At 37.3% G+C, this 27,605-nt stretch overlaps 1 protein-coding gene across 2 annotated transcripts in view; it reads right to left on the reverse strand.

Moving 5' to 3' along the window:
* LOC133843053 (zwei Ig domain protein zig-8) overlaps positions 1-26,554 on the reverse strand; it is a 75,551-nt gene extending 48,997 nt beyond the window's left edge. The window contains exon 1 of one of the 2 annotated variants that reach the window (XM_062276410.1): positions 25,025-26,554. In XM_062276410.1, coding sequence (XP_062132394.1) covers positions 25,025-25,118 — 94 coding nt within the window. In that variant the 5' untranslated portion in view covers positions 25,119-26,554. The remainder of the gene's footprint in view (positions 1-25,024) is intronic. The other variant, XM_062276411.1, reaches the window with a different exon arrangement.
* Positions 26,555-27,605: the final 1,051 nt, after the last annotated feature.

Here is a 27,605-nt window from a genome sequence, read left to right on the forward strand (position 1 = left end):
ATGCATTTAGGCCTTGCGGGTCTTCTCTTCCCCTTCCCCTCCCTCACCCCATCCACCATCTCTTCTTCTTCATTTGCATTTAAGTGTTGCATACTTTAAGGCGCTTTCTGCATAGTGTTGCGGCTGCTTTATGACTAATACAATATAACTGCATAATGCCAAAAACACAGCAAGCAAAGGCTGCTTCTGCTGCTTCTCTAGTTGAACTTTATACATATTTCTGTGTATATATAAATACATTTCCTTTGTGGAGAGCATGATTTACTTATCTTTGCAGTCCCATTCTTTGCGCCGTGTTCGGGCCATTTGCTTTCGGCCATTCCCAGTGCACTTTTTTATGGCAAACGGACGGAATCTCTATGCCATAGCATTTGTGGCTAAATACATTTGGTTAGTTTCCTTGCTCTGGCTTTCTGATGCAATTTAAATGATTAAGTATACGCAGCGTTTTCCCTCTGTCTGCTGCCTCTGTTTGTTTCTCTGCTGGCATTCAGTTATGAATCTCTATCTCTATTTAAGAAGTGCATAAGCTTTAGCTGTTTGCAATGATGTTAAAGCACTAAAAATCTTTCAATAACAAGCTGAAATTTAAGTACTTCATTCGAAATTCTCTTTATTTGCATTGCTCTCTAGACAATACATAAATCAACTATTTTGCTAAGCTTCTAACTAATGACTGAACATTAAAGTGAATGAAATCGAAACATTCCCCAAATGCAACTACTATATTAAATTACCATAATTATTAATTTGGTTAGAGAATTTTGCTGGGATTTTTCGCAACAGTTTTCTATAAATAATTTGTGTGCGGCACAGAAAGCCCCTTTGATGGGTAAATAAATTTCATTTTGATTACCTGTGCCTAGGGAAAATGTGCTGAGCTTTAAATTTTGCTGTGCGCCGGTGGTAATTTTATACGGAATGTTGTACAAAATGCTCGTATTTATCGGCATGCCAAGGATGCGAATCCTTCAGCACAACTGAAGAAGGGAGGCAAGTAGCAAAACATTTCCATTGCTTGTTTGGCATTTCATTAATGCGGCCCATTCATTAATTGAGGCAGTCGTTAATTTATGATGATGATGCCCCCGTTGTCCGTACTGTCCACTCATCGGTTGCCACACACACAGCAACAACAACAACTGTGCCGCAACGTGGAAATGAGTTTTTGTTTACACTGAGTGCTGCTGGTGGTGGCCAAGCAAAAGGCTGGCGGAAGACAAACATGCCCCAGACAGGACACGACACAATGCGAAATCATGAAACGTAACCCAAAGACGACAGCGACAGCAACAGCAACAAACAGCAACCACAACAACAAGCTGAAGGATCTACGACGAAGCAGAAGGAAAAAGAACTCTGACAGGGTGCAAATTACATGTATAATCAAGTGAAGAAATACGAGCGCACATTAATAAACCGGATTCATTAATGCGACGCAAAGCAAATAGCAAAAACAGCAGAAAACCAGCTGAAAAACAAGCAAAAGCCAAACAAAATACGGAGTACACCGAAGACTCCTCAAATTGCAACAAACAGCACAAAAAAAAAACCAAACGAAAACCCCAAAAAGGGCAAGGCTAGCAAATTTCAACTTAAAAGGATTCGAATGAAAAACTGAAAAGGTATCGCCTAATATACATTAGGTTGTATCTATTGCTTTTAGCTGGCCAAGATATAGTGTTGAAATTTACGAGCACATTTGATAAGTAATTGCTCATTAACCTTGTAAATGATTTATTTGTATTGTTGGAACTTTTTATACAAGTCTCTATATTTATTATTCTACAGATAATATGAATAATATATATATATATTTATAGTGAGTTTTGGACAGCAACAGATAAGGCATTCCACTTAATTTTTTATCCATCAAAGTTTCAATATTTTAGTTCAAATAAGTGCCTCTAGAGTTATTGAGTAAATAGTCAATTATCAAAAATAAATAGAAAAAATTGTCAAGAATATATGAATGTTTTGCCAACAAGAATTATATGAAATCCTTTTATTAGTTTACAAATATATTATAATAAATGTAATAATTAATAATAAATAATAAAATAATCAAAAAATAGTTCAATTTTATTAGTTAGTATTAGATAGATACATCGACACATGTAAATATTCTTTCATGTATTGTAATAAAGTGTTATGTCTTTAAATGTTATAAAATAAAATATAATATAATGCATCATCATTCTGTACTCTTAAACATTGAATAATAGTAATATGTATGTATGTCTTTAATTCAGCTCTAAATTGTCTCTTCTCAAAATATGAATTTCAAAATTTAAAAGTCATAACACATCTTTCTATATAAAATGTCTGAAGACTCTACATTTTAAATGCTTATATTACAAATGTTCATATAATTACCATTCTCTTAAGTAATATTAACTTATTAGTGCATCTTTTGTTTATTCAAGCTATTTTATTAAGTAAAATTGATAACTGTTTGTGCTGCTGGCAAATTAAGAGTAACGACTCCTAGTCGACACATCATAACTCGCAGCTAGGCAATTGTACATTTAATTAAAGTGACTTGCGACCTGCCACTTGCCGCTTGCCACTTGCCGCTTGCCATGAATAATCGAGTGCAAATAAAGAGAAAATGAAATTATTTTGAATTTGTCAGCGTCGCGGTTTGTGCTCCAAGTAAGTGGCTGCGATAGTAACGCGGCCAGGCACAAGCTGTCACTGACAAGCACTGCTTAGATGCCCCATCAGGTGGCAGCAACAGTCGGCGACGCGCAGCACTCGAAAACAAATTGCCACAAGTGCGGCGGCAACGACGATGACGACAAAGACTTTTACTCTGACTCAGACTCAGACTGCGACTGCGACTCTGACTCTGGTTGTCTTTGGGCTGTCGTGCACCTTGGCAACCACAGCAATAACCGCGACTCCCATAAGTCTTCATCAGTCAAAGTAAGCGGCAACCGCAGCGCAACGCAACGTAACGCACATGCCACGCCCACACGCCCATTTGCAGAATGAGTGTGTGTGTGTGTGCAATTTTTTCTTTGCGCTCTTCTCTTTACGCTGTTGTTGCTTCTGCTGTTGCTGCTAACAAGGTTTAATTAAAAATTTATTTAAATGAATTTTTTCGGCAATCATCTGGGCGGCAACACACGGGGGCAAGGCGAGCACGTGGCAAGCAAAGAGAAGCCGAAAGAAGCGCCACCAACAACGAGAGGCAGGCGAGCGTGATTTATAATGAAAAGTTCACAGTCGCTGGTCGCACGCTAACGAAATGCAAACATGCATACTAATTACATTTAAAACCGTCAGCTAAGCCAAGTTAAGCATCCAAATAAATCCTTTTTCTTCCTCTTCGACGGCGTCGCCGTTTTTCTCCTCCATCTCCATCTCTGTCTCTTTCTCAGTGTGTGGCAAATGCGTCGTTCTCTCTAACAGATTATAAACACAAAGCGTACCCGCAGAATGTATCTGTGTGAGTGTCACAGTTGCAACACCAACAACAAAAGCACCAGCGAGGATAAGATGATGAAGAAGAAGACTGAGAAGAAGAAAATGTCCCTGCCCTTCTTTATTATTATTATTATTTTGCCACTGTAAATGCTGTTCAAAGAGGCTTTTCCCTTTTGCGTACGTGCTGTCGTTGTTGTTGTTAGGTTCTTGTGTTGTCGGGCAGAGCTTATTATTTGCATAATGCCGTGTGAAGCCTGCAGAAATGTGAAAGCGATTCAACGCGCACACACACACACACACACACTCATACTCATTGATGTGCACACTCACACAAACATAGTGCAGCAACAGTTGATACTCTATGAAAAGGTAAACAACTCAATTGGCAACTAAAAATACTTGAGAATCACATTTTTTTAATGCGCTTTCAGTTTTTAGTAACTATATATTTATATTATAACTTAATTAAAATTTGCAAAAATTTCCGAATTTTTCATTTATCGAATTGTTTGTGTTAAGGGCAAAAACATGTCTTAGAGGCTTTGCCTGACATATTGTTTGATATATAATATTGATATATATTTTATACTCTGTGCTATATTTTAAATGTAGTACTTTATAAATATAGCAAATATAGCCTTTATTATATTGTAGCATTTTTGTGATATATAAATTTGGTACATTTTAAAATTAATACTGCTCTGTTTTGCTGTTATTCAAACTGCGTAGCTGGTATTTCACAGTGTTCATACTTGTTAAGTACTAATACAAGCGATTAATACTATTGAATTTTCTTTTTAAATTAAAATTGTATTTTATCGAACAGGGTTATTTATAATATTCAACCACAATAAATATTTTTAAAATATATATAAAATATCTATCCAACCTCTTTCTGCGTAATTTATTTGTCGAGTTATTTGCTTAGTTGTTGCAGCTCTTAATAAGTATTATCTTTTTAATCTCATAAATAATCTTTAATCTGTCCACCTCACTTATTGCATACTTTTTCTCTATCAAATTTACTAGATTTCATTCATAAAATTTTATTTTATTTCTTAGTCTGTTATACCTATAGTACTTTGCTTCACTCTCTCTCTCTCTCTCTCGCAAAAAAATGAGCATAACAATAGTTTGCATGCCAGAATTCTGCAGGTATTACAAACACGAAGTCAGATATGCTGCTTACAAGTGCTCTTGAAGCTTTACATTACTTTTATAATACCTGATTTTCCTGCAGCTTTCCCTCTGCTCATTCTCATCATTTTTTCTGCTCTCATCTTTTTTTTTGAGGGGTTCTGTTAACAGCATTAAACCAGATTAAATTCTTGCACGTTTCTGATGGCGGCTGCTTTGGGCGTTTTTCCTTCGTTTTTTCTTTCAAACGAATTTTCGTGCAACTTTCTTGCTTGAAACTCAAAAGTGCTAATGAAATTATGTATCTGTCTCTCCGTCTGTCAGTCTGTCTGTCTCTCGTTCTCTGTTGTGTGTACTTACATTTTTGTGTGTGCTGCGGTTGGGCTTAATACGGTTTGCTTTTTATGTTAATGTATTTAATGAAATGCCATATGTTTATTAGCATATTAAAGAAATTTACGCTGCTTTTGCCACATCACGTATACGCCATGTGCGCGGGCGGCAACAAAACAAGAACCTGCAACTTCTGTCAGTCCAAACAATTGACATTTGAAATGTTTGCTTCACTTCAAAAAGTTAATTAGCAACGTCCCCGTCTCTTGAATCAACTTTTTATTTGTTTAAGAACGCGAAAATATCAACATACATCTCGATGTATTCAGTACTTGGATTTCTCTTTTCGATTCTGAACGACTGACTGACTCTATGGCTGTTTGTCGTTCTTACTCAATTAATAACATTTTCATAAGGCATCATACACACAAAATGTGCTTACAAATTTGCGCTTGATTGGCTCTCGTTCTCCCCTCACTTCTCCTTGCTCTTTCTCTTGCTCCGTTTGATTTCGTCGTTTGTTTGCCTTTCACTCTGCAATTATCTGCGCAAATGTGTTCTTAAGCTGACACACACGAACAGACACCCACACACACACACACTCACACACTGATGAGTTATAGATAGATGCTGATTGGAGCTGTGCAAGCTGTCGCATAAATAATCTCGTTGCTTCATTGCATTTCAATTATTTAAGTCCTGCTGGCACAACAAATCCATTTTAAAGGCACAATTACTCGGCCGAAAACTTAATAACAGAGCGAAAGGAAGAGAGAGAGAAATTGAGAGAGACAGACAGACACGTATTTTCCTTTTGCTTTTGTTAATTAGAAGACGAAGCCATAAAGCATGCGCCCCACATTCATACAAAATTTAACACGAAACAATTAATTGTAACATGACACACTTGCCGTAAACCAAACCAAACCAAACCCAGCAACAATAGCAATACAGCCCCCAGATATAATATACTATATATGTATATACTTTTGGATATACATTCATACATATATGATTTCCTACCGCATACCCTCTAAAAGTGAACCATGAAGGCTATGAATGCTTGAAGTATTTTTTATACTTCTTCTGCAAAAAAAAAAAACATTTTTTGTAGCAATATTTGCAGTTCTTAAACTTTAAACATAATATTATTGGAATATATTTTATTGGCCATAATAAAGTTCAAGTTTAAATTTAGTTTTAATCAGAAAACACAAGAGAAATGCTATTTGAGTTTAAAATTGAGTTATAAAGGAGTTAGGATGTAATTTTAAGACCATTCTGCAGCTCTATTTAATATAATTAAACTATAGTAATTCTTATTTTATAACTTATAAAATTTCTGTATGAGCAATGTGGAATGCAGCTTTAGTTGAAATCAGTGCATAGTGACAAGTCAAGAGAGTTTCTCTCTTGATATTAATATAACACAGATCTGATGTTCACACTTATTTCAATTTTAAGTTATCAGTTAAATTAGCTCTCAAAGTCTTTTTTTCATGGTATCTTTGAGTCAGTTAAACTCTGTCGCAGTTTTTATTCTCCTTCGCTTATATGCATTTGCATGGAGTGTGGTAAATAAAACAAACAGTTGCTGTCCCAACAAAACCAACAAAATGCTGCTTACAGCGCCACAGATTTAGGCAAGTGATACATCAGCAGCAGAGACAGCGAAAGCGGAAGCGGGAAGCGAGGAGCGAGTTGGGGCAGGTAGCTGCAGCAATGTGTGTGTGTGGCAAGTGGCAAACTGGGCCTAGAAACGGGTTAATGAAAATGAATGCGGCACTCACACACACATACAAAAAAGGGAGATTTCCGCAACTCAGCTCAACTCTCGACTCTGCCACATACAATCAACGTTATGCACATGTGTCGTGTGTGTGTGTGTGTAGTTCTTTTTATGGCACCTCTGCTGCTTTGTCTTTTTTTGGCTGGCTGGCTGGCAGTTCTCGGGGGATTTTAACATAATGAATGAATATGAATTTGCTGTGACATTTTAACTGTGGCGATATTTTGCTGTGCACACTTTTAGGCGCAGCCTTTTGTTGCTCGTCAAGTGAGTGCACATAATATGAGGTCCTGTCCCGCTCCTCTAGAGTTCTTTGTAGCCGCAGCGCGTATATCAATCATTGTGGATTATAAAATGTGCCACTGACTGCTGCAGCCAGTCGAAAGGCAAAGTGAAACGGACACACACAGCAAGAGCAGTGTTTCATGCTACCAAATGTGGCAGCCAGCAGAAAGACAACAGACACAGAGTATGGCAACAAAAAAAAGAGGAAATTCTGTGTTGGCAAATGTATCATTAATATATAATGCGCTGCAAGAAGCAACGCGCGAAAAAAAAAGAACAGAGTATGCAAAACTTTTTCGCACTCATTTTTTCACTTCAGACTGCTCTTTTAGCCTGCCGCCTGTCAACATCCCCAACAACAAGAACAACAGCAACAGCAACAGCCACATTAATGCTGCTGTGTATTAAGTGAGTTGTGGCAGTTAAAAGCCATCGGGGGATTAGGTTTGCGTTTTCATATTGGATTTTTGTCAGTCGCTCTGCGCTTTTTTTTTGTGGTTTGCGCTAAACTTTTTGCATGAAATTGAAATTAAATTATGTCAGTGTATGATAAATTATTTTGTATAATCCAGAAAGTAGCATATCAAATCTGAGAGCGATTAGCTTAAAAGACAACAAGGAAAATGAGAAATGATTTACACCACGGCAACTTATCTATTATTGAAATGAATTTTCTCTAGATTTCCATTCAAATAGCATACGAAACAATTTAAATACTATTTCTTATTTTGATTTAATTTCGTTTCCTTTGAAGAATGACTTGATTTCCAATATTTAAGTACAATCAGGTTTAGTTGTAAATTTTAATTAAATTCATATTATTATTCTGGGTCGCTCTTTTTATAGCATGAACACATGTGTCGAGATGCGATTAGGTTTATAGATAAGAAGAGAAATAAAAAAAAAACAGTTATACCGAATGCATCCTTCGGTATATATTAGTATTTTTTGGTATCTTAATTTGTTTGTGTTTTTGTTGAAAATGGGTATCTAAAATAGTATTTCAATGTCGAACACATTTGACTGTAGTTTTCTTGGTTGTTTAGATTTAAGTTAGTTCCTTGATTGTCAATCAAGAAAACACTTTTATTAGTAAATTTCATATTAATAATTTACATCATTTCTTTATATTCGTTGTAAGACTTCTGACATATTTTTGCTGTAGCTTAATTGGCAATCTGTCTGACCTGACATTTTATGAATACTTTGTTCACTATTTTTCACAAGAGATCTTCTCATAGACAACTGGGAATGTGAAATGCATCACCAACTGCAACTAACTGCAATATGCAGGCAGCAACTACACTTCAATAATTAATATCTCACACAGAGGCAGCACTGCATAAGCAGAAGGAGAAAAGGCAGATTGTAGAACAAATGAACTTGTCAACATTGGCATAACTTTTGCAGCACTTCTCGTTTGGTTTTAAAGCCAGAGTTGAGCCAAAAGCAAATTGTTTGTCGTACATAAAACAGAAACAACGACGTGCAACAGCAGCCGCAAAACTGCCATAAAAGCCAAGGCAAAGAGGCAGCTTATTAACTGCTTACAGGCTTTGCAGCATGTAGCATGAAGCATGTAGCTGAAGCTGTAGTTGTAGCTGTAGCTGTAACTGCATCTGCAGCGTGCAACTGCAACAAACCTGCGGCTGGCAACAGAAATAATTAAAAATAATTACAACCACAACGTTGACGATGACTATGGCAGCAACACTGACAGAAGGATATGTGCAACGGCTTCAGCATAAGCAATGTAAGCTGCAGATGCAGCTGCAGCTGCCAGCTACTTGCCACTTGCAAGTTGCAACTGCAACACAACCAGCATGAGCCATGAAGTCGCTTCACATCAAATTAATAACCTGATAAAAGAGTCTCGCTCTCTCTTTGCTTGAGAACGAAAAGGAAAACCAAACAGGTCCTTGCTCCCGCTCCTTTGCATTTCTTCTGCTCCCCTCCCTGGCACTCTTCTCGCTTCCTTGGCCAAAATAAATGCATGCAATTCGTCTCATTAAATGCCAAGCCAAGCAGAATGTTGCCCAAATGTTTGTGTGTTTGTGTTAAAAATACAAACAAATAGCAACGAAAGAAGGCAGAGGAGTAAGAAAGAAAGATAGAGAGTGAGCGAAAGAGACAGCAAGAGGTGTGTGCAGTCAGGCTGCCGTGTAATTACAGCAATTGTAGCAATTTTAGAGAGGAGTTTTGTCGCTAGCAGCAAGCTCACATTAAGTATACGCAACAACAATGAGCCAAAAAAAAAAAACAAAAAAACAACACGTTGCCACAACAAAATGGGTCAAAGAGGCGAAATGGCAGCGAACAGCTTAAACAGTTGTTGTTGCAGCTCTCAAAAGTATTTTAACACCCAGTCGAAATTTCACAGCACAAAAGTTGTAATTTTCTTGTTAATTTCAGTTCTAATCCCCTTAACTGGGCGAAACTACTCGGACTTTGTATGAACGCAGCTGAGATTCATTTCGCTCTCTCTCTCTCTGTCTTCTAACACTTTTGGCCAAATTAGCCAATTAGCTCATGAATTTTGGACAACGATTTGCAAAATGGGCTTTTGGCTTATGCTGAAATCTGAATTTGAGCCCCCAGCCCCAAGAGGAAGAGACTACGAACTGAGACTACTGCTTGGGCAAGTGGAATTTTTAATTACGAATAGCAAATCATACTATAAATTAATAATAATAAGAGTTATGCCAAGTGGGTCGATGTCATTCTGCTGCTGCTGCTCGAGTTGTGGATTGGGACCGAAACACGTGCACACAACTTGCCAACTGAATGTTGCCTTTTGCCTCACAGTTCTCAGTCCAATGACCCCCAGTGGCCCAAATGCCTAAGCATTACGTGTAAGCCGTATGTAAGGCACAGTGAGAGAGAGTAAGAGGGAGAAGGGAGAGAGAGAGAGAAGGACACGCACACCATTTAGTTGACACACACTCAGAACATTGCTCAAATTATTTTAGATTGTCGCTCAAAGTTGAACCGAGTCCCAGCTCCCAGCTCCCATCTTACATCTCTCTGTTGTAGGCTCAGAATATCCCGTTGTACATCAGAGACCTCGTCTGCCTATTCAGTCGGCTTTAGCCTAAGCTTTGCTTATTGCACTCGGGAGCGTGAGTCACACAGAGCAGAGTCGGAGCGAGAATGAGAGCCCAGGCAGTAGCAGCAGCCCACTTGGGGATTGTTTTTGGTGACCATTCGTTGCTGAAGCTCCTAATGTCCACACGTAGGCGTCGTTTCCCCCTCGAACCCCAGCCACCTCTACACACACACTCACACACTCATCCACAATTCATTCTCTGTTGTGAAATTTAACATATGTGCACAATTTGTAAGTGTATAAGTGTTGCCATGTCTTTTCTTTCTGTCTCCGACTGTGTGTGTATTTGAAAATTGTGTAATTTTTCAGCGACACGCTCCTTGTTGGGCCTCTCTACTCTAGGGATAACTAGCCGAAGCAGAACAGCAGCGAACAGAGGGTCAGTTTGCTGACTGCGCCTATTTTTCAATTTAAATGACAAACTTTATTTAATGCCGCAATTTATTTGGCCCTAGACTTTGGCCCACGCGTAATTCTATTTGACGCTCGTCGAATACTCCGCAATTTAAATTGAATTTCCTATTGCAATCTATAAGAAACAGGACGAGCTAAGCAGCAGCCCTAAGCCTAGCATACCCTGTAATTAGCATAACAGAAAGAGGGAAGAAGGGCACGAAAGAGTCACTTAAATTTTAAATTTTAAATAATAAAAACTCTCAACCAACTTATAGCATTTTCATTTTCATTATTGATCTGCGCATCTAATAAAAAGTTTAAATAACAATTCATTAGCAAATATTTCAAATGTGTCATTGATAGAAAATCGTAAAACAAAAGTTTAATAATAAGTTATTTATAGGTCTGTACATACTATATACAAAATTATTCAGTAGCAGAAATTTCAAATCTGTCATTGATTGAAAATCTTAAATCAAAAAGTTGAACAATTTCTGACAAAATCCTGCTTAAGGCTTTACACTTCGCCAATCAGTTGCCAGCTTAAGTGGTCTGCCTCATATTTCTCGCTGAGTATGTCGAGCGTCTAACATATGTCACTCTTAGCTCTTTTTGCAGTCGTTTTCTTGTGTTTTCAATATATTTTTGTTCGATTTTTTTCTTAACTCATCTGCGTGGGCATCGATTGAGTCTTCGCTGTGTCCTGCGGCTTGTTGCTTGCTGCTTGTTTGATGCTAAACAAAAGTAAAGCAATTTGTGCGCCAATCAAATTGAAACGCCGCCAGCAAATTGTGTGCGTCCTCACTTTAAGATCGCACTTTCTGATGCATAAAAAGCAGCTTAAGTGGTCCGACAAGGACACGGAAACGGAACGGGCAGAACGGGCCTAAGCTGTCCTGCAATTAACATCAAAAATGGCCGAGCCAAATATCTATTCCATTCAAGGCAAAGTGGATTGCCAGCACCTGCGCCCCGTCCCCGAGACTGTGGCTGGTCCTCACGAGTCTCAATATCTACTTATTACATGAGACGAGGGAGAGGCAGGGGGAGAAGTGCGAGTAAAACAACTCACAGCTGTTGCTTTGGGCCATAAAAAGCAAGCTGAGACTCGAAACTGTAACTGAAACAGCAAAAGCAACAACATCGACATCACTGCGTGGGCAGCCAAGCAAAAACCGCAGACACTTTCAATAACTTGACCGATATTTGTCTGTGCTGCGGCTACGGCAGTTTCCCTTGACTGTGGCCAGCAGCTGTGGCTCGTCGATTTTAATTACGGCGCAATATACAGTAATAAAATACAAACATTTTTGGCTTAATTAAGCCGCAGCTCGCACTTCACTCCACACTATTTGTGCCGAGAAGGCTTCGTTTCTTTTTCTTTTTTTTTGATAATTCAAAGCGCTGTCAAAACACAGCGTCTGCAGATAACGGTACTTCACACACACACACACACACATACAGATTGAAAAAAGGGAACTGCCGCTTAATATTCATGGGAAAAGTCGACAAGTTTTGTGTCCAAAACAAACATTTGACGCCCCAAACACATACACACACACAGAAGGAAACACAGAAGAGAAACAGAGAGACCAAAGTGAGGCGAAATTTCTGGACGGCGTTGCCATTTTGATCAGCCATTGAGGCGGCTTAATTACTCCGACGAGGCGAGGATATAGCCCCAAAAAACGAGCTAAATGTCTATGGGAGAGAAACCACAGCAAATACAACAGCAACAACTAAAACGTGAACGTGAAACGAGAATGGGAACAGGCGAAACATAAAAGTAAATTTTGCGAGCGTATAAAAAGTTCAATAAATGTCGCTGCCATCGGCGTTAGCCATGAATATGAATGTCAATGGGCGATGACGCTGACTCTGATGCTGATGCTGACGCTGACGCTGACCTGAACGACAAAGCACTGAACCCAACAGCGACAGCAACGACCACATAACAGCCTGAATACAAAATACAGCAAAAAGGAAAGGTATCAAATTGCCAGCACATTTTGCATAGAGTGTTGTTCACTATGGCTATGGCAGCATGGTCACAGCAGAAATAAACAAAGAAGAAGAGTTTGCAAAACGATTTGCAAAAATGTGTTGCCTACTTTGCGGCGCAGCGTTGGAAAAAGTTCCGACAAATTCTGTTGCCTACTTTTGCGCGCACAGTGTAAATACAAAACGCATTGACAGCAAATAGAAAAAGCATTATTAAGCACATTTTAAGCATGCTGGCACTAGCTCAAGTATCAGTCGAAAAACAAGCGAACGAAAGAGTTGCAAAAAACGTGCTGCCTTCGGTTTTAAGGGCAGGCAAGGCGCATTTTTGTCTCTTACAACAACTTTAATCGCTTTCCGTGCAAATACAAAATGGCAAAGTTTAATTGCTTTCTGCTGTTTTTGCAGCGCCCAACCAATTGTAGCGGTTGTTCTGGTCGTTGTTGCTGTTGTTGTTGGCCGCATGCCAGGCACAGCAGCCGCCTGACAACGCTTGCAGCCTGCAGCTTCTCCTTTTTGCTGCTGCTGTTGCATTTTTCGACGGCGCCGTGTTTTTTTGTTTTTACACGGTTCGCAAAAAACACCACAAAAATTAAAGCAATGCGAGTTCATTGAACCAAATGTGGCACAGCCACAGCCTCAATATAAACGACGCAAAAAACAGGCTCATAATTGTTAAACATGGCCATAAAAGTGTCACACGACCCGCTGCAACTGCAGCCATAAATGTTAATTGTAGCCACATTTTGATAAACGATCGACTAATTGACTTTTGGCCGTTGCTTGTTCGTTGCCTGCTGGCCGTTAACTGTTGAACGGCTGTCTAATCAATTGTTAAATTAGCCATAGGCTTAGGCAACAGGCGCCAACGAAGAGCCTTTTAAAGGTGGGGGAAACGGAAAGAGAGGTGGAGACAAGCCAAAAGCTTGTGGCAGAGTCTGTAATTGTGTGTTGCATAAGCGAGCGACTGGCAGATTTTGCATATCAAAGCATACAAAATAAACTGTGCGGATGCCGACAAACGGGGAAATGAAAAACGTGTTGGCCGCACACACACACCCACACTCACACACACTCACACACACTCACGCAGAGATAGAGAGAATGACACATCAACACAATGGCAAACTGTGTGGCATACAAACATCCCAAGACGAAATAAATAAATATGACACGCGCGAGCGAGCGCATGAGAAATGTGGCAGCCCTTTAGGCGCCACACCGCCTTCGTTGTTGATAATACAACAAACACAACACAACACAACAGTAGCAACAACAAAAACAGCATTCGCGTCAACAACAATAACTAAGGTTGGATAGCAATTGCAATTGAGTGAATTGTGAGATACCCTATGAGTTTTGAGCGCAGCAATTCAATAAACATCAAATGAAAAATCTTTAAAAAGTAAATATATACAAAAAAAAAAAAAATGGCAGGCAAGATGGCGAGATACCCTGTAAGTAATGTTATGTTATGGGAAAAGGAAAGCTACCAATTTAAGTTACACTTTTTGAAGGATTTTCTAGCACCAAAAAATGGCAGGCATAAGCAATAATTTTGCTTATTTTGATTACATATTATATAATTTTGAATATAATTTCAAATATATATTTTTACAGTTCAATTCAGTAAAAACTTGATTTATTATTTCTTGATTATATTAAGTCAGATCTCAAAACAAAAATCGAGCACTTTACTTTAAAAAGAACCTGAACTAAGCTCACAACATTAGATCATATTTATTCAGTTTTCCTTTACAAAATAGTATCATATTATTAGACTACATTTATGCACTGCACAAATCAAGGTTTAAGCAAAAAGAAAATAGCAAAAATGCTATACAATACATTTAATATTAAGCGCATACCCTGTGAAAGCAGCAAAAACACAAAAGAATGGAATTGAATTCACAGTCAAAAAACGGTCGTAAATCGTAACAAGAAATCTAAGTAAAGCCCTAAACATAGTCTCTGACACACTGTAATGGGTATCTAAACCAAATGTAAATGTGCATAAATTTGGAGCTTAAGCCGCAGCATACCCTGTAATGCGAGTGCGCTTTGCTACAGGATAGAAATAGCAGCAATGCGGCAACTCAAAGGCTTTGCTAGAGATGCCGCCTGCTCTCTGACTATACAAGTGTGTGTGTGTATGTTTGTTGTGTGGTGTGTGTTGTCTGACTGTGTGTGTGTGTTGTTGTTGTTGTTGTGAAATATGTAGGAATGACAAAGCAATAAAAGTGCTACAGCAGCAACACAGTGGCAACAACAGAGGAACACCAGCAACAATTGCTTCAGCGCGTTGTTGTTTCCTGCTAGTTGGTTGCCTTAAACATGCTTAAACAACACTCGCTCTCTCTCTCTCTCTCTGTCTCTTTCTAACTGCCTCTTTCTCCATCTCTCTCTAGCTGTGTGTTTGTGGAATTTTTAATAAAACGGCTCAGGCAAAAGACAAGGCAAGCAAATGGCTCAAAAACTGTAAAGCGTCTTCCATCTATGTAGGTTACTGGCACGCCTTGAGGTATGCAACAAAAAGCGAAAGAGCTGCTTACCCTCCCCCCCCTCTCTCCAACACATCTCTCGCTGTCTGTGTGTGTCGCCTCTGCTGCTGTGTGTGCGTGTTAATAAAACGCAAAATGAGCTTGTATTGCTACAAAATCATTGAGGCCTACAAGATTTAGAGTCGCGCAACTGGTTTATGTGCCTCGCCTCTGACTCCTTTTTGGCTGCCGCTGCTCCTTGGTCCAAACTACTTACAAGCCTGAAACACAGAAGCGTCGCGCACATCGTTTTACGACTTGTATGTTGGCACTTTAGGTAAAGGCTTAAACATTTCAGCCAGGCTTTCGCAGCCAGTCGAGCAGCAGCTGCGCTCGATGCCAAAGCGTTTTTTAATAGTCTGCAGACATTTCTTTTTGCGCTGTTGAACGAGCCCAATTTATGATAGCATCTAATTTGCTGAAGCCTCGAGACAATGGCAATGAGACGCAAGTTGGAACGTGCATGAATTTAATTATATTTATGCCGTTGAAAATTAGTTGAAATCAAATGCATAAATTTCTTTGAGCAACAACATAAAGAGAGCAACAACAATGTCAGTTACGTGACTGAAATGCGATAAGCATAACAAAATTGTGCCAAATGCCTCAAAAAGACTACACACACACACACACATAAATCTTTATATACTGTATATGTGTGTGTGTGCGTACAGTTGTGGCAAAATAAAAAACAATTTCAGTTGCTTTAGTCCTTGTAAGCGCGCACGTTTCGCCAAGCCAAGCAAAAAATAGAAAAGCGGAAGAAAAATAAAACAAACACGAGCGCATCACTTTTGGGAATTGGCAAATGCTCGACTGGCAAATACGCTGTAAATGGATTGAGTCATAAACTGATTATGTTTATTACATTTAACGGCAGTTTTATTTTCCAGCTGCAGTTAAACAATGAAGTTTGCAGCTGTTAAAGTTTTGCCTAACTCTTGCGATTAACAAGGTATTGTCATGAAATTTTCAGCATAGCTAAAGAATTGAATGAATGAAATAACTTACAAACTATTTATAATGTATTTAATTAAAATAGTCAGGAAGTTATATACTTAAAGCAGAGGAAGCATTCACATTTTATAACTTCATAAATTCTTACAAAAAAAACGCAACATTTTTATTCAAGTTTTGCTAGTCACAGCACACACAAAAAAAAGGGCAAAGAGTATGAGTATTATAAGATGCATACAAGTATAACAGACTTCCAACCCACATGGCTTGGCATATTGCGTCTTGTGCGCATACACAAAAATCCAACTGTCATATAAATGTCAAATCCATAAGTGTTGCGAAATGTTGCGGCTACAGAGCGAAGAAAACAAAAAAAAAACACGAAAGGCGAAACTTAAGCACAAAGAGACAAGCGACAGCTCAATAAATTTTTTGCTAAACCAAAGCAAAGGCTGCTCAACAAAAAAAAAAAAAAAAAAAGAAAAACATAGAAGGAAACTTTAGTCATAAAATCAGCAGGAGGAAAAACCGGCTCATTGAAGTCTCCGCATAAAGCGCAAACAAATTCATAAATTAGTCGAACGATGTGTAGTTACCTAGAGTATGACTCGATGAATATGCAAAAGATAGACTTCAAGCTGTCTACTTGAGGATATGTTACATCATTGGCAGCTTTTTTATTTGAACGAGCACGTCGCATACATTTTTCAGCAGCATCTCCAGTTCCATATGCTGTTCTGCTTAAATCGACAACAACGACTCAACGACGGCAACGACAACCTTTTAAAGATGCCCCCCAGGCAGGTGGCAAGTCGCAACAGTCGCCCACGTTCGCTCCTTGAATCTTCGAGGAAAGTGTGGTGCGATGTGAATAACCTTCGCCTGTAGGCAATACTTGAATCTACTTGCGAGCAACTGTGCACACACACTTCAAAACTTCTACGCTTCTGCTTCTGCTTCTGCTTCTTTCTGCCTGTTTGTTTTCTGCTTTGCATACTTTGCGGCGCGTTCGTTACTGCTGCCTCATCGATTTGACGCTGATATTTTTGTGCGTGCCGCACGCCTCATGCCGCATGCCGCACGTCGCTTGCCACATGCGTGTCCGTGTCCATGTTCCATGCTCATGTCCATGTCTAAGCGGTCGTCGCGCTCCATTCATCAGTCTGACACCAGTCAAGTCGCCACCTCGGCATCTCGCTCCCTTTTGCCGCCTCTTCACTCTTCACTCTAATTGCCAATGCCTTTGGGCCATAAGTTTGCTTTGGCATTTCATCAAGTTGCGCACCCCCGGGACAAACGCCTTGTACTTCATTCTGTTCCATTTTTCTGCCTGCCTTTCACACGCACACTTCCAAGTGGGAGAAAGGGAAGTGGGGGAAGGGAGGCAGGGAGGCAGCTGGTAAAGCATATGCATTAGATACTTGATTGGATATGAGCATGTTTAACTGTCTGTCAACGAGATGGCCCAGATTAGCATGTGAGCGGCAGTAAACTTGCATTCCAATGCGAAATTGAAATGGAATTCGAATTGAAATTGAAATTGAGTATTAACGCATAATTTACTAGATCATTATTATTATTATTGTCTGCGGTAATTAGTTGGCCAACTTTGTGGGTCAAGCAACTGAGTGTCTAGACAAAGCTTTTGCAGACACATAATAAATACTGAATATACTCTAAGTTTATTTTTGAATGAGAGTTAAGTATAAGTAGTTATTTATTCTATCAGTCAAAAGTATGTTAAGTACCTAATAATGTGTCTGAGCTAAACCTGTATTTAACAATTTGTAATTCCATTAATGAAACTTGTTGTTCATTAAGAAATTGATTTTTTTAGTTAAAAATTGTATAACTCATTTATATATGGGTAATTCCATGACGGAATTTGTCCCGTGCGAGACTTTTTACCGTACACTGCAGTGAAAATAACATAAACTGAAACAATTTTAAAAATAAGTGAATGTTATTCTTAAAGCTCTAGATAAGCACTATATTTAGAGCTAAGATTGATTTTAGGAACTTGTTCTGTTTTACGATAAAATATATAAATTCGTACATTTTATGGTTTTGCTGGTTTTGTTAATTTTTGCAATTATCAGAACAGAAAACAAAACAGAAAGAAAATTCAAAAACCATTCTTAGCTCTAATTAAAGTACTTATCTAGAGCTATAAAAATAACCTTTTCTTATTTTTAAAATTGATTCAGTTTATGTTATTTTCAATGTAAAGAGTCTCCATCATGGAATTACCCATATGCATATTTTTATTTATATTTTTATACCCGCTACCCAAGGGTAGGTAACTTTGTGCCTCTAGAAAATGTATTTGCAAGACAGAAGGAGGCATCTCCGACCCTATTAAGTATACATATATATTCCTTATCATTTAGAGATCATTTAGAGATATAATTTTGTTCTTGTTATGTTTGCACGCACACCAAGTTAGTTTTAAATTTTGAAGCTATTTCTCGAATTTTACAATAATAACTTTAGTTTTTTATGATTCCTGAAACTTCGGTTGCCATTGGATAAAGTTATTAAAGAAAGAAAAGTATGGCAATTTATGCCCACTGCAGTGGGGTCTTAATTGCTTTTGCTGATAATCTGAAATATTTTGCACTATATGGTATTGTTTGAATAGAGTATTGTGTAAATATACCAAATAAAGTCAGTAATTTGGTATACTTTAAACAAAACATCGCACTGTTTTGATTTCATTCAAAACGGGCAATCTCACAGTCGAGTAAAATCGACAATAGCTTTCTTCTATATCTGAAAAGCTGTTAACTGTTTTATCTTTTAAACGAATTTGTTAATGTAGAAATGACCAATTTAAGTTGTATCCTTTCCGCTCTTTATTTTTGTTCCATTCTTAAAACTTTTTTCTGTCATCATGATAACAAAAGATTCTCTGTTATATATGTATAAAAAGGGTCAATTTTCTGAATAAACTACAATTGAACACAAAATGATTTAACAAGAAATATGCAATTCATTCGTTTAACAATTATTTTTTGCGTGCTTAAATTAATTAATTGAAATACCTAAAGCACTAGACAATACTTTTTGGTGTGTGTCTTATTGAAACAATTAATTGTTCCGACAATAATTGACATAATAACCTCATGCATTTTCACGCAATTATGCGTTAAATTATGTCAATCGTATTGTTGAGAACTGAATGAATGAATGAATTGAGTTTGTTTGTTTTCAATTCAATAAATTTATATCGTTTCTCGATAGCTGTGAATAGTTTGCGCATAATTTTTTATACTCAAATGTGTGTGCTTTTGCACTTGATCGGTGTGTTGTTTTTATTAATTCATAAAGAGATCAAAAGCGTATTGCATGTGCATTAAAAAAGGCTTTATTGTTGTTTGTTGTTGTTGGGAGTTGGAGTTGGAGTCGGAATCGTAAATCACGACAAGTGCAACAAAGCCGCGGCGCTTTTTGTGTGCTTACTTTTGCTTTTGATGTGAAAATATTTGCAAAAATGTTTAAACTGCCCGACAGCTAAAAGAATACCAACAACAACAACAATGCAGCAATTTGTTTGTTGTTAAATGGCGAACAGCTGTGCAAATAACAGCAATTTACATTTAACCGCATCCGTCGCATATTTCTCGTCGCGCGTTCTCTCACTAAATAAACACATAAAAATGCAAGAGGGAAACCCGCAAGTGTAAATATATTTAATAATAAACAATGCAAGCAAAACGCAACTTTTATGAATTCATTATTGAATCCAACACACACACACACATACACAGACTTTAGCAACTTGCAACACACACACACACACACGCAAACACACTTTTATTTATTGAAATGCAAATACTCTCTCTGAAAAAAAAATGAAAGGCAGCAAGTTCAAACAGGAAAGAGGAAAGGTTTGCATATGCTTTTTTTTGTAGTCGCCCTTCGCTTTCTATTTTGCTAACGAAATATTTTCACGTGTGCGTGTGTGTGTGTGTAGTATTGTTTATGTGTGTGAGTGTGGCACACAATTTGTATTTGCGTTTGTATATGGCGAGCAGTTGTGGCACTCGACCAACCTTCGCGCTGTGGTTTTGCGACAGTTGCTTTGAGCTTGCCACATGCGCTGAGCTGCGTTGAGTTCCATTGCGTTGCGTTGCCTCGTGTTGCACATTCAAACTGGTCACACACACACACGCACACACACACTCGCAACTCATATGTGAGCCTGTGCCTGTGCGGTTGCACCACAACAGTTTGACTTATTCAACATGCGTCAATGTCACCTGACAAACTGGAAAATGGCATTGGCAACGCCGTCGCCATCGCCATCGCCATCGCCATCGCTGTCGCTGTCGTTCTGTGTGCAACCAGGGACATTTCTCATTTCCCATTTACCATTTCCCATTTTCACCTGCAATTGCAACCAACAATTCGGACAGCTAGCTAGCTAGCTTTCCTTTTATTAATTGAGTTCGTTTGCAGCGCTTGTTAATTCATCTCATGCCCCCAAAATCGCAATCAGCAGACGTTTGAATTAACTAAAGCTAAAATATCTTCTAAAGAAAGTCATGACCAAAAACACTTACTATTCAAATTGGAAATCAAACTCTATGAACAAATATGCCAATTAAGTTTCTATAAAATTTCTTTGAACAAAACTATTCAATATTCAAAATCACCTTTTTTATTAAAATCTTGCTTTATTAAAATCATTTTCTTTTCCGAGATACAAAATCGTTTTAACCAAGACTAAAATATATACATAGAATATTATAAGTAAAAAAGTTAACAGTTTCTTACGATGTCTACGAAACTAAACCGCATTAAGTTAAAACTTTTTGAAGCTATTAAATTATAGAAGAAAATGCCAATTGATTTCAAAATAAACATAGTCTAAAAGATATTCATAAATTTGTCAGAAGTAAAAATTTAGCACTAAAAAAATCATTCCCCATAAATGTAAAACCTTCTGTATTTACCCATCCTAACATTTACTTATTATCAATTGGATAGATTGAAAATAAACAGAATATATAAAAAAAAAAAAATCATTAAAAATGTGAAAGAAATTACTGAAATTCGTCTCAAAATTTAACTTCAATAAATATTCAAAAAAACAAAATTGTCTTCAACAAACATTTGTTTAAAAACAAAGTATTTAATTTGAATTTAATTCTTTGCACAATTTGCCATAAAAGTGTATTATTTCCTGTCTGAGATTATTTTCATTGATACTTCAGACACTTGAAAAAAAGTTAAATCACAAATGACAAAGCAAATATTATTGCAGCTTAAGTGATTAGTTCAGAATTCACTTAAAAATTATTAAAAGAAAGAAGTTAAGCTGCTTTGCAATTCAACTAAAAACTTTGCCAAATTTTATGCATCATTTTTGATAAGTTAAAGTAAAACTGCACAAAACCATATTTCAATTTATGTATAACAAAAAGCTTAAAGCCTTTTTATTTTTATGAAACACAATGCTAAAAACTGCATTTTGTTGAGAAATTATTAAATGATTTTCCGCATGTTTTTTACTTGACTGACTATTCGCTTTGGGAATCTTTCAATTGCGAATGACTTAAGCTGCAGAGTAATTTCTATTTGCCTTTTATTTCGCAACGACAAGTAGCTTTTAGCAAAATGAAATGCACACACACAGAGTAAGAGAATCAGAAATAGATAGAGTGATAGATGAAGAGACATAGTTGGAGATGGAGCTGAAGGTAAACGGCGAATGTTGCAACAATTTGCAGCAGAAAATTGCATTTGGAAAGCATTTCATTTGGAAATTACAAAGCAGGCAGAACACAATTCCACGCAGTCGAAGACAAAACGGAGAACTAAGAGAACTGAGAATAGGAGAGACACAGACACACACACAGACACAGACAGAGAGACATAGAGAAGTGCAAAAGCTGAAAGCGGAAAAATGTGAAATGAAAATGTTGATGAAATGCATTTAGGCAATGACGTCCCGCGGCTGCTGACAGCAAATTGCATCAGCAAACTTATTGCACTAGGTTATATATCTATCTGTGTGTGTGTGTGTGTGCTTTTGTGCATGGCTGTGTGTGTGTGTGAACTGCCTGTAAAGTGTTTGGCTTTTAGTCACTAGCTGTATGCTGCGTGCTGTGCCTGGAAATGAGTGAATGAGTCCATCTGTGGTTGCAACAAACAAAAGCTGCCAACTGCTCCCAACCATAGCAGATGTCAACTGCAACCACAACAACAACAACAACAAAACAGCAACAACAACTACAACCAAGTCCCTGAACAACATCAAACAAATTTCGTAATACCAACACTTTGAAATAACTATATAGTTAGCACACGTTTCAAATGCTCTTTTTCTAAGCTAATAAATATAGTTTTTATTATTGCAATAATATGCAACAGTATTTTGTTAAAATTTGCTAAAATGTTCTTATTATTTATTTCATTATTATACCTTATTGTTAGTCTACATTAAAAATAAATATAATAGTATTTTATACCTAGTTTTTATAAATATTAATATGTATTTTGATAATCATCAACGCATAAGAATACAAGTTATATTTTGATAATGTCATGGCAAACAAATAGTTAACTAAGCAAATAAAAATTGTTAGCAAAAAATGATTCAACATCAACAATTGCTTTGTCAGCATGTGGTTTAAAATAACAAATCCCACGATTTAACAATTTGCAAGCTAATAATGCTACTTTCGCTAACGATTGTTTAAAATAAACAAATCCAAAAATCGTTTGATATTGCGCCGCAAAAACTTTTATGCACTCAAACTGCATTATTGTAAAATCATAATAAAAAGATACAAAAAAATTTTATGTTTCACACAGTTACTACAAATAGTTTGTATTCTTTTTGGGGTATTATTATCTACTACATTAAAAAAAATTAATATTTTAATTCAGCAAATTTAATTTATGTTAAAAATAGTGTTTTATTTGTTTTTTTTCTGATACATTTTACTAAAATTTATCAAACTTTTATCTATATTTATTTCTAAATTATCATGTATATTATATTGCTTTTATTATTCTATTAAATTTCCATTTAACTTTACTTAAATATTGTTTATATTAAATTCCTAAATAACTTAAATATTCAACAGCATTTTGTAAAAGATTGCTGAACCATTTTTATAATAATAAATTATTTTCAAAAATTTCCCACATAAAATTAAATAGTTTTACACTATAAAAAAATACACTATTATGTTTAAATATTATAAACAGTTTTCTTTATTCATACCATTATTATACCGAAAATTTTATTGAATTAATAATCCTTTAGGATTATAAGTTTTCGGATTGAAGTAAAAGCAAGAATTTTTAATGCAATTCCAACAGAAAGTTAACATATAACCTATAAACAAATAGTGTTTACTAAGCTTAAAGTTTTATTTATATTTCTAAGTATGCAAATTAGAGTGTATTATGAAATAAAATATTCTTAACTGGGATTTATGCTGTGAGAATTTCAAATTGTTTAATAGTTCCAAAAGAACTCGTACAACACCTCCACACTTGAGGAGCTTTCTTTGTTGTGGGTTTTAATCTCAGGCTTATGCACGTTTACGTTTAGTTTGAAGGACATTCTGTCTGCGCAATAATAGAATATAATTTCTGCTTTTCATTTCGGGCATTGCCAGGACACACACACATACTCTTTGCAAGTTTCGAGCATATCCTAAATCCAACAACTTTATCAACGTGCAAAAGAGAGAATATTTTGTTTTTTTAGTGTGCGCAAAAAAAATTTGTGTTTTTAATTTTTTAGCCACAAAAACTGAATAAACCCTTCCACAACCAAATGGGTTTGGGTATAACAACAACAGCAACAGCAACAACAACACCAACAACTGATGCAGTTGCAGCAACAACAAAAAAGTGGAGCAGCAACAACAACAAGATGAACTGCAGCCAAGGCAACCGCTGCATTTACGAGTGCTTTCTGCTCGTTAGTTTGTCATCGTGTGTGGATTTTTGTTTGCTGTCTGCATGTGTGTGTGGGCGAGTGTGTGTGTTGTGTGTGTTTTTTACGTTTTTACGTTTTTTATTTTTTTCACTTTTTACGCTTCTTTTTTTGCACAGAGAGACGAGCGAGCGCCGAATGTTGAGAATGAATTGAAAATGAAATTTTATGTCAGTGTTGCAGAAAGTGCGAGTGTGTGTGTGTGTGTGAGGGTGTGTGGCAGTGTGTGTGTGTGTGTGTGTGTGTTTGAAAAGTTGGCGTGGCAGACAGACATATGGAGATGCCATCAGCAGCAGAGAAGTATGCGAAGGACTAAGGGCTACAAGTGTTTAGCTGGTTGATGTTGTTCTTGTTGTGGTTGTTGTTGTTGTTGTGGTTGTTGTTGTTGCTGTTACTGTGACCTTGCCACACATGCATAAATGAGCAAACAGAATACAAAACGCCGTTAGCTAGGCAGAGTTCGACACGCCCACAAAAAGTTGGCTTTAAACAAATTTTGTGTTGCCTACTTCAAGGCTTCAAGCAATTTAAACGCAATTAGCTAGCGATTGTGATTGCGACTGCGACTGCGAATGGATTGACACAGTCATCAAATAAGCAAAACGAACAACATCTCAACATTGTATATAAAAGTCTTGGCCTCCTTTCGCTTTCGCTTTCGCTTTTCGTCAGTTATTCCCTTTTTCCCAGGCAAAGCGAGGAAAGCGAATGACAATGAAACTTTTGTCTCGAAATTGAAATTCCTGTCAGCAAAATTTAAAGAATTTCAATTGTGAAACATTCGCAGCGCAGTTTTCCTTTGACGCCACGCCCCCACACGCCACACGCCATACGCCTTTGCCTCAGCCTCAGCTTCAGTCTCAGCCTTTATTGTGCCAGCCGGAAATTAGATGAGAAATTCAAAGCGACAAAAACAAAACGCAGAGCAGAGCAATTAGAGCCCGCCGGCTTGAACAATGTATTGAGAGACCAAAAGTAGGGGTTGATAGAGGGGCGATGACAGCGGTGGTCGGTGGCAAACAAATTAAATTTAATTAGAAATTAAATGAAAATAAATTGGATTATTTAATTAAAAAGCGCGCACTCACCTTTAAGCAGCATCAACAGCAGCCAACTGATGAGCCAGTTGAGTAATCCGAAATTGGCTCTGGACATTCTCGCTGCTGGGCGGGCAAACAACATTTTGCTCGTTTTTGTATTTTTATTTTTATTTTCGGTATTTTTCCCGGGGTCTTGTTAGCCCCACTTTATTGTTATGATCGTTGTAGTTGTTGTCAGTCCTCACTTAAGCGCGTAATTCGCTGTGGTCTTTTATATGATATCTTTGTTACTGTTGTTGTTGCTGCTCGTCCAATTAGAGTCAGCGTTTGAAAGAGCAACAAGAGTCCTGCCAGAAAACGCTCCAGCTGCGGAGTAAGCTAAGCGCTCACACGGGACCAATAACAAGATGAGTCGAGTAGCGTGTATCTTTTTAAATGTATATACTTGTGTATATATATAGATTTCGATATCTATATCCTATTCGCGTGAACTTCCTTTTGGCGCTTTTTAGTGCCCGCTCAGCAGTTAATTTGTTTTCAAGATTTCTTTTCTCTTACTCACGTAACTTTGCTTGTCTTTTTTTTTTATTTTCTTTTATTTTTTGTGGCGCGTGTAAAACTTTGTTTTTTTTGTTATTTTGTGTGTGCTTTTGTTTTACTGTAAATTCAATTTGCTTGTTTTGCTTTTAAACTAATTTGCTGTTCTCCAACTTGTTTCACAGCAGCAGCAGCAGCACCAAGAACAACAAGCGCATAAATCATACGCCATGTGCGCATCGGCGAGCGCCTCAAAGTATGCAACGATTACGACACGCAACACGACACTCGCTGAATCGCACAGATACAATTGTTATTGTTGTTGTTGGTTGTTGTTGGTTGTTGTTGTTGATTTGGTTTAGATAACGAAATATGCGACAACGACGGAGGCCCAAGTAATTTATCTTGTTGTTTTGCGGCTTAGCACTTTCACCACTTTGGTTTGGGTTTCAGATTCAGATTCGGACTGGGATTGGGATTCGACTTTGCAGCATCCCCACGCACCCCCCACGCACTAGTCCTAGTCGTACTAGTCCTGGGTGTGGCTAGATCAAATGTTTTGCTTTAGCTTGTTACATGCACAAAAAGTTGCAAAGTGCTTTTCCTTGTGTGCTTGTTGTTTGTATTTGTTTCTGTTTCCAATGACAGTTGTTAGATTGATGGAATTAACACGATTTGATTACCGCTTTTTTTGTTGTTGTTCTCGACGACGTTTGGTTCGCTCTTGTTGGTTTTTTTGGTTGGCTGAATTATGCATATGTTTATTGCACCTTAATCACCCAGCCATTAACTGGCCATTAACACGCACGGTTCGGCGCCATTAAGCAACTCCAAGAACCCGACACAAAAAAAGCCCACACATTAGGCTTTTAGCAGGCAGCAGGCAGCGGCTTATGGGTTAAGCGCGTCGCAACACTGTTCGAGGAAACACACAGAACAGACACAGAACTTTCAGCACTTGACAACACTCTTGACAGCTCCCCCACGAACATAAATCAAAAACGCGTGCTTCGCACTCGAGTCACAGGATTGAACTGAACTGCTCGCGTCGCTTTGCCGTTTGCCGTTCGTCGTTCGTCGCACGAAGTCTCGCCACTTAACGAACCCAACCGCACTTCGGCTCGCACACGATGAGGCCAGAGTCAAAGAGAGTGCAAATGTGTTTTGAGTGAGAGCGAAAATTACTCTTTGGGCAAGAGCTCAGTGTGTGTGTGTTTGTTTGTTGTTGCTTTTTGGAATTATTGGTGCACGAAATTACAGCCGAACTTTGGAGTACTCTTAAGTTGCACGTAGTACTAGGAGTACACTCGTTGTGTGCTCCTTGTTGATGCTATTTTATTTGTTTATAGTTGTTGTTCTTTTTGTTCGTGTTGTTGTTGTAGTTTGTTGATATTATTGCTGGCAGAGTTATTTTTTCAAATATAATATAGTATGTATTTAAGTAAAACAGAACTAACTGAAACTGGTTTCAGGTTGAATTGAATTTTTTGGTACTGCTTTTGTTATATTTATAGTGAAATATTAAACAAAAAATGCCAATAAAACTTGCGATGGAATTTAGATTATATATTTAAGAACTAACTATTTTCAATAAATTCTATTTTATTTTGTATACTAAATTCAAACAAAGATTTATGGACATTATTAATTGACTTATTAGAACCCATAATTCTTCATTTTATCAGAGTTCTTTCGAACATTCGATTTTAATTTTATAAGAAAAGTCTCATTCTTCTTTTTTGCTTAATTATTTTCATTATATTCAAATTCAATGAAATGGGTTTTAGCATTTTAATTTGTTTACTTTTAACGTACTCAAAACTGACCGCCTCAATTAACAATTGATGCAAACTGTAAACTAAGCAACTATGGCATGACCTAGGTCAGTTAGCCGCGCGTATAAGAGTCTGCTTATCTGCGCTCTTATACTGTCATCTAAGTGTTAGATTAAGAGAGAATTTCCTGCTTAACGTGACAGCGTACAAACTCTTAAGCTGACTTTCTAACAATAACAAAAAAGTGCATTTTTAATTAATGCTTGTAATTAGCCGCTTCTTTTCGTTTTGTTTTTTGTTTGTGTGGTTTTATTGTT

The sequence above is a fragment of the Drosophila sulfurigaster genome, chromosome 3 (genome assembly GCF_023558435.1).
Source record: "Drosophila sulfurigaster albostrigata strain 15112-1811.04 chromosome 3, ASM2355843v2, whole genome shotgun sequence".
NCBI classification, from domain to species: domain Eukaryota; kingdom Metazoa; phylum Arthropoda; class Insecta; order Diptera; family Drosophilidae; genus Drosophila; species Drosophila sulfurigaster.